The 13,544-nt window shown below is 43.4% G+C and overlaps 1 protein-coding gene across 4 annotated transcripts in view; it reads left to right on the top strand.

The window, feature by feature from the left end:
• Positions 1-13,544, top strand: part of myo1ea (myosin IEa) — a 132,338-nt gene that overhangs the window by 48,268 nt on the left and 70,526 nt on the right. For all 4 annotated transcript variants that reach the window (XM_068017914.1, XM_068017913.1, XM_068017912.1 and 1 more), the window contains 2 exons: positions 8,728-8,817; positions 10,970-11,064. In XM_068017914.1, the coding sequence (XP_067874015.1) occupies positions 8,728-8,817; positions 10,970-11,064 (185 nt within the window). The remainder of the gene's footprint in view (positions 1-8,727; positions 8,818-10,969; positions 11,065-13,544) is intronic.

Raw genomic sequence — 13,544 nt, 5'->3', positions numbered from 1 at the left:
TTTCCAACGTACAGCTTGTAATGGGGAGAAAGCTGTGATTATCTGTCTCATGTGTCTAGCTGCTGACTACAGGCTTTTGTTAAGCTGCAAGTTTAGCCAGTGGGTATCTGGGCTCTACAGAACAGTAATTCCAAAGATTGATCTTTATTCTGTGCTGAGTTGAGTTTTTCTCAGCTGGGAAGGCAGGAGGAATGTTTCAAGTGGTTTCAACCCCATTGGATTAGGGGGAAAATATCACAGATTCCCTACACCTTCCCAATATCCAGCAACCTATGCTGGAAGTAGACCTATGGAGACAGGATCACGCTTTGCTGTAATACCCTTTGTGAATGAATAGCTTGTCAAGACTCCACACTCTTGTGTGAGATACCAGAAGGCACTCAGTGTTTGGGGAACATTATTAAAGTACAGAGTCAACACATTCAGGAGAGGAGGGGGAAAGAAAACCACTGAGAGAGGAAAAGGTATTATCAGTAGCAAAAACAAGAAATGCTGGATTCACTCAGCAGGTCTGGCAGCATCTGTGGAAAGAGAAGCAGAGTTAACGTTTCGGGTCAGTGACCCTTCTTCGGAACCGAAGAAGGGTCACTGACCCGAAACGTTAACTCTGCTTCTCTTTCCACAGATGCTGCCAGACCTGCTGAGTGAATCCAGCATTTCTTGTTTTTGTTTCAGATTTCCAGCATCCGCAGTATTTTGCTTTTATTTTAGTATTATCAGTAGCAGTTCCTCGTTCTGTAATCAATCATTAACTGTTAAACATTCGGTTCCTAATCAACAAGGTAAGTTTCTTTTATTCATTCATGGGATGTGGGCGTCGCTGGCCAGGTCAGCATTTATTGCCCATCCCTAATTACCCTTGAGAAGGTGGTGGTGAACTGCCTTCCTGAACCGCTGCAGTCCATTTGGGGTAGGTACACCCACAGTGCTGTTAGGAAGGGAGTTCCAGGATTTTGATCCAGCGACAGTGAAGGAACGGCGATATAGTTCCAAGTCAGGATGGTGTGTGACTTGGAGGGGAACTTGCAGGTGGTGGTGTTCCCATGTATTTGCTGCCCTTGTCCTTCTAGTTGGTAGAGGTAGCGGGTTTGGGAGGTGCTGTCTAAGGAGCCTTGGTGCATTGTGGATGAGAAAGACCTCTACAGGATGGTCTTTGGCCGTACCCCACCCAGGCAGGGAGGGAGGGCTTATAGGCCTGCCAGGAGCACTGGCACTCTGGCATTCCACTGCATGACCCCCTCCAGGCAGTTATTCTGTCCACCCCCCCCCCCCCCACCACTCCCCGTCAGGAAACTGGAGGCCATCTGGAAAATTCCAGTCGGCCTCCTAAATTCACGTTTAACTAAGCTCTTAATGAGCCTAATTGCCTGTCCGGGCCTCGAACTCACTTCCCCAACATGGCCGCTGTCAGATGTGGCATCCTGATAATGAGATGCTGGCTGCCGCTGGTATTTTCGGGGCCTCCCCCCACCCCCAGCCTCTGTTCCCAGCTTCGGGTGAGCGAGGGGGTGGTGGCCTGAAAATTCAGATGTATCTTTCTTGCTGTAACTGGAATCAACTCTACAGGTAAAAAAAAAATGGCATTTGTACTTCATTGGCTGTAAACACGTTGTAATGTCCTAAGATTGTGAAGGATGCTATATAAATGAAAGTCTTTTATTTGCTGACGTGATGTTTATGGAGTTTTTAGGTCACTAGACTGTACACTGTGATGATGCTCCCTGCCATTTTGAACTTTGTTTTTCTGCCCTTATTTTTGGTCCCCACATCACATACCAATCCCTGGTTCAAAAATGCAGGTTGGTGATCCACACCGGGCCTCCGTTGATAGTGTTCCTGAACTGATTGCCCCGAGACCGTGGGAGGTGTACACTCTGGGACTACAAACTCTGCAGTTTTCACACTGTTGCCTCTGCAGGGTTGCAGGAAGATATGTTTAATGCATAGTTTTGAATGCCAATTTATTTTGATATCTTGGCAGTGGGTGGAGAGGGGATGATCAATCTGAGGCATCTAGAGGGCACTCTGTTGCTGCCATTTTGGTTTTTCAACATTAATTAAGTGGATAGGAAATGGCACATATGGTAATATCTGCATGGCTAATGTCTGCCTGAGTTCAAGGGGTTTGGCCAAGGATGGTGTGGTGACCAGAGTGGGACTGCAAGGTCACAGTATTGGAACAAGGACCAGGGTAGGGTGTGTGAGGTCACAGTATTGATGTGGGGTATGGGTTTTCTGGTCTGTGTACAAACTTGAATTTGCTTACTAAATTTCTGCCTCTATCTTTTTACAGGGATTCCAGCCTGCAGGTCAATGACATCACAGCGGTGTCTTCTTTCAGTTAAAAGTTACCATGATTATTCGAGGGGAAAGCCCGCTGCCTGTGAATGGTGCAGGACGATGCAGGGTTGTGGGGGACGCCAGCTTTTAAGACATTTTGCAACCTGTGAAATTTTAAATGCTTCCATTCAGCAGAATTCAAAAAATGTTCTCATTGGCCTAAACATTTTAATTCTTTCAAAGATTAAGAAGCATTCCGCTTTTTGCTGAGTTGAGTTAACAGAACACGTCCACAGTCTACTTGTTTGCTGCCTGTCTGTGTTAAATAACCTCATGTTGGCTAATATTTGATTTGTTTATTTATTTTATGTAAGCATTTGAAAGTTTGCACATTGAATGAACTGGCGGACTGTGAGAATAAAGACAAGGACTCATAACATGTTGCCTGGCTGTGTCATTGCTGCCAGGGATTACAGCATTGGGCCATTGAAAGTGAGTATTGTTTGTGGGGTGGCTGAGTTTTCACTGCACAAACCAAACACTGTCACATCTGAAAGGGACCTGGAATAGTTTTTAATGTTTTTATCTATAGTTTCAAGTAAACATTCTGGGAATTTCATTGACCCACCCACATGATATTATTCATTGCATTACATCACTTCAAGACATTTTGCAGCATTAATGTTTGTGTTCACTCTCTCTGCTCTCTCATTTCCTCCCCTCCTTTCCTGAATCTGTGGCCTAGCTGGGTACAGCTTCATTGGTGGCAGCAGCAATCCAGAGCTTTACTATTCCTCACGTGAGTCCAGAGAGTGATTGTTGCTCGACTAACCACCCGTGGAGGTCATTGCCTCTGCGTGCTGAGTCTGTTCATGCCCAGTGTTCAATCTTGGGAACTTTGGATAGCGAGCAGGAATAGAAATCCCACTATCAAGAAAAACGATATGCCAAATGAGGAATTTTAATTCATCAGTTGGAAACTTACATTAAACTTTTAATGGAAAAAAAATCCTACAGTTAACTTTTTTAAAAACTGCCAGCCAAGATGGCCACTGCATTTTGCATCTGAAACACATTTTCACATTCCAAGACCTCCAACAAGAGACATATGTCTGATGAGCCTGCACCCAAAACAATGGTTTGCTCTAAGTGATTGAATGACCTAAGATTGCTTCATTAGCACAGCATTCAAGGCTATCCTGACACATTGACTTTGAAAGAGCAAACCCCTCCAAGTGTAAATATTGGCATCTTGGGTCCTGGGGAAATGGAAATTCCTAACCTTGAATCTCATTAGAAGGTTCCAGAGAATACACTGAGGCAGTCATGTGACCATCTCTGTGAAAGCTGGGAGTTTCCTTGGACAAAGAGAGACAAGCCGTGTCCAAAACTGGGCAGAAGCAGAAGTGCTGTGTCTCTCTCTCTCTCTCTCTCTCTCTCTCCTCTCTCTCTCTCTCTCTCTCTCTCTCTCTCTCTCTCTCTCTCTCTCTCTCTCTCTCTCTCTCTCTCTCTCTCTCTCTCTCTCTCTCTCTCTCTCTCTCTGTGTCTCTGTGTCTCTGTGTCTCTGTGTCTCTGTCTCTGTCTCTGTCTCTGTCTCTGTCTCTGTCTCTCCAGATAACATCACAAGTTTGAAAACTGTCTTCGACTGTGGACCCTCCAAGCCTACAGATTGCGACAAACAGAGACACCAGGGGAAGAGAGCCACTTACAAGTCTGCCTTCAAGAAAACCCTGAGCCAAGCGGGCCAGCGACAAAGTGCACTTTGACCAGCCAAAGACTTCAATAATACAACTAGAGCTGGAAGACCACTGAATCATCCAACCTCACAGACTGTGTATTAAATTTTTATTTATTCTGGACTCTAATCCAACCACAAAGTCCACTTAATTAAAAGCAAAAAACTGCAGATGCTGGAAATCTGAAATAAAAACAAAAAATTCTGGAAATACTCAGCAGGTCTGGCAGCATGTGTGTAGAGCGAAGCAGAGTTAACGTTTCAGGTCCATGACCTTTCATCAGAACAGTTCTGATGAAAGGTGACTGACCTGAAACATTAACTCTGCTTCTCTCTCCTGAGATGCTGCCAGACCTGCTGAGTATTTCCAGCATTTTTTGTTTTTATTACAAAATCTACTACTCACTCTGTAATCTATTTGTGTGTGTGATTCTTGTGTGGGTGTGTGCGTGAATGTAGCCTTTATTTTATTATTGTATTTAGATCGGCTTTAGATTGTTAAGTATCATAAACTCACCTCTTGTTTAAACTCGATATCTGGTTCTTTCACGATCACATTAAAGGTAAAAGGTAAAACACTCACTGAGGTGGTGAGCTGTTTAAAAAGGAATAAACCCTGTTGCGGTCAAATAAGAGGAGGGACACGAGGGGAGCCTGTGACCCCTCCTCACCTGGCCGTAACAGCACTCTTTTCTTTTTCCCCCCTTTCCTCATCCATGGGATCTATTGTCTTCCCAGCCCCAGAACAACTAACTCAGCACAAAGCAGGGATTAAATTTGGGAGCATCTGGTCTTGATACCTTGTATCACAGGTCGGCAGTGCATTTACACACTAAGCTATACAGGAGATGCCCATAATTTTTTTTAGTCCATTTCCTTTTGCTGGTGGGAATTGGTGTCTGTATTGCCGCGTTGTACAGTGTAGCATTAAACTCAGGAATGTCCATGCAACTCTTTCTCAAATCTGAAGTCAGTGGGTGGATCAAACTAGGCCACCCCTGTGCACAGCTCCTGGTGGCCAGTACAGAACGATGTGGGCAAACATCACCTGGCAACCCTGTTGGTTGGGGAATGTTTCATTTATCCCTCAACTAACAGATTATCTGGCCATTGTCACACTGTTGTTTGTGGGAGCTTGCTGTGCATAAACTGGCTGCTTTGTTTCCTACATTGCAACAGAGACTACACTTCAAAAAGTACTTCATTGGCTGTAAAGCACTTTTGGGATGTCTTGAGGTTGTGAAAGGTGATATATAAATGCAAGTCTTTTTTGTTGTCTGGAGAACTCGGGGTGGGGGGGGTGGGAAAAGAAGCAGAAATCGGCGACAAAGTGGGTAATTTTGCGAGGCGTAGCTGTTGGGTGTGAGTGCAGGTCGGAGACGGCCCCATAACGCTGCAGATTAACTCCTGCGAATCATTCCAAAAGTCAAACTTCACGAAAGAAACCCTACGTTCCCATCTCCTGGATTAAAATTTAATTTGGGACCTTGTACTAATATTAACAAAGTGTGACTCTCAACAGGTTCCTGGAACAAGACTGTTATCATTTACAGAGGTATTGAACTTTGAAAAAAGCATGAAACTGATTTGTATTGACTTATTCTGCAGATGAGTTCTGAGACCATTCATAAAGGGGGGAAAAAAAGCTATTTCCTCTAAATTGCAATGTTGCAGTTTCTGGCTGGCAAAATGGTTATTTTGGAATAGAATATGTCTCAAACAGTGTTCTTTCACTAGTTTAAGACAAGAGTCCTTCTTTTGAAATGCTTTTTAATGTCAACATGACTTTTTTATATTGCTCTAAATGTCCTTTTCCTAAATACTAAGGGCTTAGTAAACTGATGATGACTTTGAAGCTCCTTTTGGAAATGATACTGAAATTGTGTTTGTATCATGCATTTCTTGTAAGCTTTGGGTTTATATTCCTGAACAGACTGGAGCATATAACATTTGGATGCTGTGGTGTAACCATTATTAACTCTTAGAGATCAGATACAATACTGTGTGCAATATTAGGCTCCACACTATGGGCTGGATTTTAAGAGCCTGCCGCCACTCTCGGCAGCAGACTCAAAAAAATGGCAGCCTGCAAGCCGCGGAGTCGCCGCGATCTCCCACGCGGTGGCTCATTAGCATGCCTGGGTTAGCCTGCGTCCCCCCCCCCCCCCTCCCCCCAATCACATCAGTTGTAATATATGGTAAGCGGCTATTTACATATTTAAATCCGGGTCCCGTCGCCAAGCGTTTGGGGGGGAGGGGGAGGGGTGCTGCCACTGAGCCTCACTGTCACCCGAAAGATCGGTCCTGGCACTCCGGTATCTCCTCGGTGGCGGGCCTCTGCTGGACCCATCTTCTGGCCACGGAGCACAATGTTGGGGGCTTGGTAAAATCCAGCCCTATAGCTAGAATATGGAGGCTTTAAAGAGGGGACTGCTCAGTTTCACTAGGATGCTGCCTGGTATGATGATGTAGAACTGCAAAAAAAACACTTGGAAAAGTTGGCTTGTTCTTTTGTTCAAATAATGCAGAAAATGGGCAATTATGATAGTGTTTAAAATTATATTGGCAATGGGAGGATAGAAGACTTTTCCCAGTAGTTGTGGGTTGAAGATTGAAGGGGCCGAGATACATGATTAGATGTAAGATTTAGAACAGAAGGCAGGGGGAAGGGAGAGTTGATGCTGATGAATTCACTTCTAGGGTTAAAGCTTTGAAGCAGAAACTACTTAAACATTAAAGATGAGGTTGGGTAGGTGGATGAAGGGAAAGGAGTTGAAGGATATGGAAACAGGGTGGGTAAATGCGATTAGTGTGGAGGGTAAATACAGTTTGGACTGTTGGGTGGAATAGTCTGTTCCTGTGTTGTGACCTGTCTGTTTCTGCCAGAGATGGTAGTTCTTTGGGAAGTTGTTGTTAACCCTCGGTGTGGGGTGGGGGTGCTGTGTTTTCTGGTCAAAAATAATGATTTGCTTCAATTAAAGCTTTTATTTTTATGCCTAGAGGAAATGATGCAGTTCTGATTGAATAGAGTTGTACTGGTATTAAGATAACATAATGCATATAAATATCATGCTGATCCTAAAATTAAATTACAGCCATTAACCCTTTTCCTGATATGTCGTCTTGTGTATATACTGTGTATTTGGAATAATTGTTAATATTCAGAAAGTGTTCTAAATCTTCCTCAGGTGTGGATGGGGGTGGGTGGTGGATGTCACTGTTTCTTCTTATTGTTGTTTGAATAGTGCACCTGACCAACCATTGAACTCCTGCATCTCCTTGTACATCATCTTTTGCCAACCAGCTTCATATTGAATTGTTGCCAAAATGGAGGCAGGGCCACTCTTAACCATCCATAACCACCCTATAAAAGAAGTAGAGTCAGCCTTCATCGAAATGAAAGAATGACTTGCATTTATAGAGAGAAGATACAGCACTGAAACAGGCCCTTCAGCCCACCGAGTCTGTGCTGACCATCAACCACCTATTTATACTAATCCTGCATTAATCCCACACCACATCCCCATCTTCCCTCAATTCTCCTACCACCTACCTACGCTAGGGGCAATTTACAATGGCCAATTTACCTATCAACCTGCAAGTCTTTGGCTGTGGGAGGAAACCGGAGCACCCGGCAGAAACCCACACGGTCACAGAGAGAACTTGCAAACTCCACACAGGCAGTACCCAGAACTGAACCCGGGTTGCTGGAGCTGTAAGGCCGCAGTGCTAACCACTGTGCCACCCTATATAGTGTCTTTCATGACCATCAAATGTCTTAAAGTGCTTTACAGCCAGTGAAGTACTTTTTGAAGTGTAGTCACTGTTGTAATGCAGGAAACACGGCAGGCAATTTGCACACAGCAGTCTCCCACAAACAGCACTGTGATAACGACCAGATAATCTGTTTCTGTGATTAGTTTTAGAGATACAGCACTGAAACAGGCCCTTCAGCCCACCGAGTCTGTGCCGACCATCAACCACCCTATAAAAGAAGTAGAGTCCCAGTGATGTTGATTGAGGGATAAAGATTGGCCAGGACACTGGGGATAACTCCCCTACTCTTCTTCGAAATAGTGCCATGGGATCTTTTACATCCACCTGAGCAGATAGGGCCTCAGTTTAACGTCTCATCCGAAAGATGGCACCTCCAACAGAGCAGCGCTCCCTCAGTACTACGCTGGAGTGTGAAAACACTTTAAGGGGCAAAGTGAACTCTGGTTTCTAAAGTTTCTCTGTTGGAAATTTCTGTCTGTAATTTAAATATCGTCTCCCTCCTTCATCTGCTACCCCTTCCCTTCATCCAACCCAGTCAGTTCCGTGTCTGATTACAACTACCTTGAGTAGGTGGCAATAGCCATAGCTGATAGTGTATGTAGAACAGACCTCTGGCACCATCATCTTATGCAGAGATCATTTATTCCTTCAGAAAGGAATTGGATAAGTATTTGGTGAGGAGTGAAATTCGGATTATAGCAAAGCATGAAATTAACAGGTGGATTTACTGCTCCACCCAATTCAGCATCTTAAATGTACAAAAGGTCATTTTGTTGTCCTCTCAATAGAACACATAGAACTAAGCACCTGTCATAAACTTCAGATTATCCAAGGTGATGTCTCTCATTCTTTCTTTGTCCTCTGTTGCTATTTCCACGGTGATTTTAATAATTTGTTCAATGCTAATATGTGGAACCTTAACCAGGAGTGTGCAGACATATATTGGGCCTGTGCTTATCTCTGTGAACCCATTCAAACAAATGCCATACTTTGGAGAAAAGGAAATCGAAATGTATCAAGGAGCAGTGAGTATACTTCACTTGGTGATGCTGTGAAAAGATTGGGATTTCAGAAAAGATTGAGAATAACATAGGCAGATCTCACTCAACCGCTCAGTTGATAGATGTACCATTTGTTGTGGTAGTGACTCACACTGGCTAGCAGGACTCCAGGATCAGTGCCTAGTCGGGCTGTGCTAAATGCACTACAGTTGGCTGCTGTTCCCCTGAGGCAGGTGGTGGGGGTGGGGGAGAGCGGAGAATCAGCCGCACTTCTTGCTCCTGATTACTCTCCAGTAGCCTGCACTGAAAAATGGATGCACATGATCATGGGTTGGGGAGATTTCTGCTGTTCGTAGTGAAATCATTGGCACGTACTTTATACATGGTTATAATTCCATTATAAATAATAGAGTTCATCCACTGACTGTGAGGGTAGGATAGGCCTCAACTGTATGTCTCAACTGTGGTTGTATAGTTGATGTTGTCTGTTTGTTTAGCCTCATACATGAATAATAGTTACTTGAGTGAGATAAGAGAGATAAGAAAGCTGGGAGGAAAAGTAAAATAGAATTCATTTCAAAAAGAATTTTAAGTACTGTATACGAAGGGGATAAAAGTTGTTCCACTCAAAATATCGCTCACCAACTTGCGATATATGTTGGGGTGAGTTTGATAGTGAAAGAACATCTCAAGATGAATAACTGAAAAGGAAAACAATTGAAGAGCTAAGGGGGTAAAAGCAGGGGAGTGGGACTAATTGGATAGCTCTTTCAAAGAGCCGGCACAGGCAGGATGGGCCGAATGGCCTCCTTCTGAGCTGTATCATCCTACATCTACATTTTGCAGTGTTTCTTTTGTGACTTTAAAGTAATAAGGAGTGTTGTATTCTGATATATACATGGTATAATAGTCTGTTGCTTCTTTCTGAAGCAGACAAATAAATGGGCTTTCAGCTCTTGAATTCTACTGGAATATTAATGTGGTAACTTTTAACAGATCCGTATGAAGTTTTCCCCCTCAACTGTTTTAGTGGAGGCATTGAACTGAATGGTCTAAGGCCTTGTTAAATAAAAATAATGGAGAGGATGTACTAAGAGACTGGACTGAATTTTATGAGGCCTCCAGTGTCGGAGGTCATGGCGGGGTGGGGGGGGGGGCCCGAAAAATATTTTGGGAGAGGCCCGCCATGACTCCCAACGCTGGGAAGGCCCTGCCACATTTTACCTGCGGCGACAAGTCCTCGGTGCAGCCCTCACACCCCTCTGCAGAAGAGCCTTAATCTCCATATTGAAATCGATGTAAATAAATTGAAATGAACTTACTTGGTCCCAACGGCTGTCCCACGCCAAGATTCCGGCCGCTGGCCGGAAGTCCAGTGCCTTCGGATGTCTGCATGGACATCTGAGGTGTGACAGTGGTGGGGAGCGGGGAGAAGTCAAATTCTTAGGGTGGGGGGAGGGGTGGAGTGGGGAAAACACTTTCTATTGGCTGAGGGAATGGTGGGAAGGGGATGAAGGGCAAAGATTAATGAGGTTCGGGGGTGGGGGGGGTTAAGTTTATTTTGGGTGGGATAGGCCCAAAACCAAAGATTTGCAGGGGGAGGGGGAGGGGGGGGGGGGGGGGGGGTGTGGGAGAGGGGATTCCAGCTTTTGCTTGTTTTTTTACACAAATGTGCAATGAATGTCTCTTTCAAGGGCTTGAAGCCCTTTAAAAATGGTGCTGGCACCTGTGCGGTGGTGCCAGATGCCATTACCTGGGACCAAGCAGCTCTCCCCACACCCCCCCCCCCCCCCGCCCATGTCATTGGTGGCGGCCGCTCTGCCCCCTCCATTTAAATGAGCCCACACGCGAAATATCACTGGGGCTCAGCGACGGCGCGTCCACGCCTGAATACCAGCGAGATCAGAGCTTGCTGCCACGATTTGCAACGCGCTCATAAATTTCAGCCCTGTGTGTGTTTTCTCACTGTGCAATTCCAAGGGATTGGTGTTCTGGTCCTATTACTTGTTTCTAGATCTCACTTTCCCACAGCCCTGATGTTATTTAACCCCCTTCTCCCCACCTCCCCCCATTTAATTGTTGGTCACCTGATGCTATATGGGTAGTTTGTTATTTGGATTTGTGATTCAGTTATCTCCATTCTTCCAATAACATTGCCTGTTTCTTCACAAACCAGGCTCCATATGAAAATCCGCCTCACATCTACGCTCTGGCAGATAACATGTATCGGAACATGATTATTGATGGGGAAAATCAATGTGTCATCATCAGGTAATCAAATTTGCATTCTTTTTTTGAAGCTGAGTAAAACATAATGGGGGAATTCCACCCATTTCCTTTGTTTTTTGGTCTCCTGTTGACCATGTCTGGGAACATAGTGCCTTGCTGGTTACTTTGGTCAAAAATTATCGACAGGAGGATTTTCTAAATCTTTTGTGGCCTTCCTCTTTAAATGACCAGTGTAATTGCTGTAACCCAGTCCTTTGCAGCTACAATTGTTACCTCAAAAAGCTTGGTTTCTTCACAATCCAGTTTATTGCAGTAACATAATTGCTCTATTTTGTAAGCTGCGGAGAATGAGTTTGCACTTTGCATTCTGTAGGAAATCAATAGCAATGGATAATCAATTAAAATGCTTACAACTTAGTGCCTTGCTGGTTAATTTGTTACCATCTCTAATACAAGAGAGCTATTTCAGTCCTTTTGTATTTTTCTTTTCATGGGTTTTGATTAATTATTCAAAGCATTAACTGCTGTGATACCCCAGTGAGTTCAACAGTTTGCATTTGAATAGAACAACTCCCAAGTCTTCACTCTGGTTGAATCAAGTTGCGTTTATACTAGAGCTGTACTGATTCCTAGAGATCTGTGTTTGCGCTGTAACATCTGGCTCCTTTATCCCAGTGGCAAAATTGCAGCTCCAGTTTGTTGAATGTGTATGTCTGCACTTATATTCTCAAAACTCTGCAGAGTTCGGTAAATGATGGAGAGGCAAGTTCTAATCCAAGACATTTTTTTTTGCCCCTGTTTTGCAAATGCTAACCATCAATAATGAATGACGTGCTTGGGCCTGATTCCACACATCTGTGCAAAATGGCACTGTGTGACACCGGAGAAATTGTGTGCTTGTTAATTATAATAACAATGTGTGCATTGTTCTGAAGTTTCAGGGAAGCTCATCCATTGTAAAGTCACTTGAAATCAGAGCCACCAATGTTTTCAACATGTTCCCAGTGGGACTGTCTCTTAAACACATACATTAAATTTCATACACGGCCATATGAAATCAGTTTCAGTGTTGCATATCTGTTGCCTGTGCTCTCCTGGAAGTGTGCTGAGCAACGAGGATGTAACTAAATAAGTTGTAAAATTCCACACTGTTGACTAGAGATGGACGGGTATGAGATGCAATCACTAAAGAACTGTTAGTTAATGATGTATGGGCTGTAAGTCTAAACATTTTATTCAGTTTAACCCTTTGCCAATTAGACTTTTTTTTTTGGATGTTCCCTTTGTCCCCTCTTTCAAACCGAGATGTTCAATAAAATGAAAGGTTGCATTAGAATTAATTAAATACTTTAAGGTTTAAAGACATCACATCAGCTCTTTCTTCAACAATAACATGCAATTATATAGCATCTGTATCATAGAGAAATGTCCAAAGGTCCTTCGTAGAGGCATAATCAAACAACACTGGACACCAAACCAGAAAAGGAGATCTTAGGATGGGAGGGGAACAGAAACCAAAGGGAGTCATTTACAGTGTCGGCTAGCATGAGGGCCAGGAAGAGTAGTTGGATGGTTGGCAGCAATACAAACGTACATCAAGTTAGGAGAGCATTTTAAAAGAAGCAATTGAAACTCTGACGGATATCAACATTGGTGACACTGTGACCATTACTGTGGGCAGTGGGTTTCATATACTCTTCAAGTCAGGTGCTACATATTGTCAAATGACCCAAATAAATAGAGTGGTCATTGCTATCAGTCTGCCTGGATCTTCATTCCAACCTCCATGGCAATAGTGTTGCAGCATTTTCCATTTACACAAATCTTCCCATACATTTGTGCTTTGTTTGGTTTAAAACTTAAATTCGTGACGCACAATTAATTTTCTGTCATGTTTTGTATTGTCTTGCTTGCCTTACTGCAAAACCAGCATGTTTGTGCCATCTTACACAGTACCTCTTAACTCATTTTGCAGATACTATAGATGCTGTGATTGTGTTTTTTTCATGCAAATGCAATAACGGACTGGATGAAATGGAAACCATTTGTCAGGGTTTGATTGCTGGACTTGGAAAGTTCTTTGGATGTATTGGCAGAGGAGAAATGAGAACAGGAAGTTGTGTTCTGAAGTTCAGGATGTGATTAGTAGTGGTCAATCATCTCATTCAGGAACTCTTATGCATGAGTTTGAAACAGTTTACAGTGGGAGAATTTTTTTATTGTTTTATTTTTATAAGAAACTTTTAGTAAAACATGAAAAAGAAATCACACCCAACATTTTGAAGACTTGCCCAAACATTTAGGGGCCAATTTCTAAGTATTGTCAGTCAGGCCCTTAACAAACCATGTAACTTCCGAAATTGCCAGCATCCACTGGAATAGAAACAAACCATCTAATCACGACTCAGCTGTTTATCAGCTCACTAAGCAACTGAGAAGCAAAGAGCTTGCACTGATGTAGGGCTTTATCACGTCACTATACAACAAATTATTTTTTGGAGTATACCCACTGTTATTATTTT

This window comes from Heterodontus francisci, chromosome 38 (assembly GCF_036365525.1).
Source record: "Heterodontus francisci isolate sHetFra1 chromosome 38, sHetFra1.hap1, whole genome shotgun sequence".
Classification (NCBI taxonomy): Eukaryota; Metazoa; Chordata; class Chondrichthyes; order Heterodontiformes; family Heterodontidae; genus Heterodontus; species Heterodontus francisci.
Note: the sequence above shows the minus strand (reverse complement) of the source record. Positions and strands in the feature narration are given on the sequence as shown.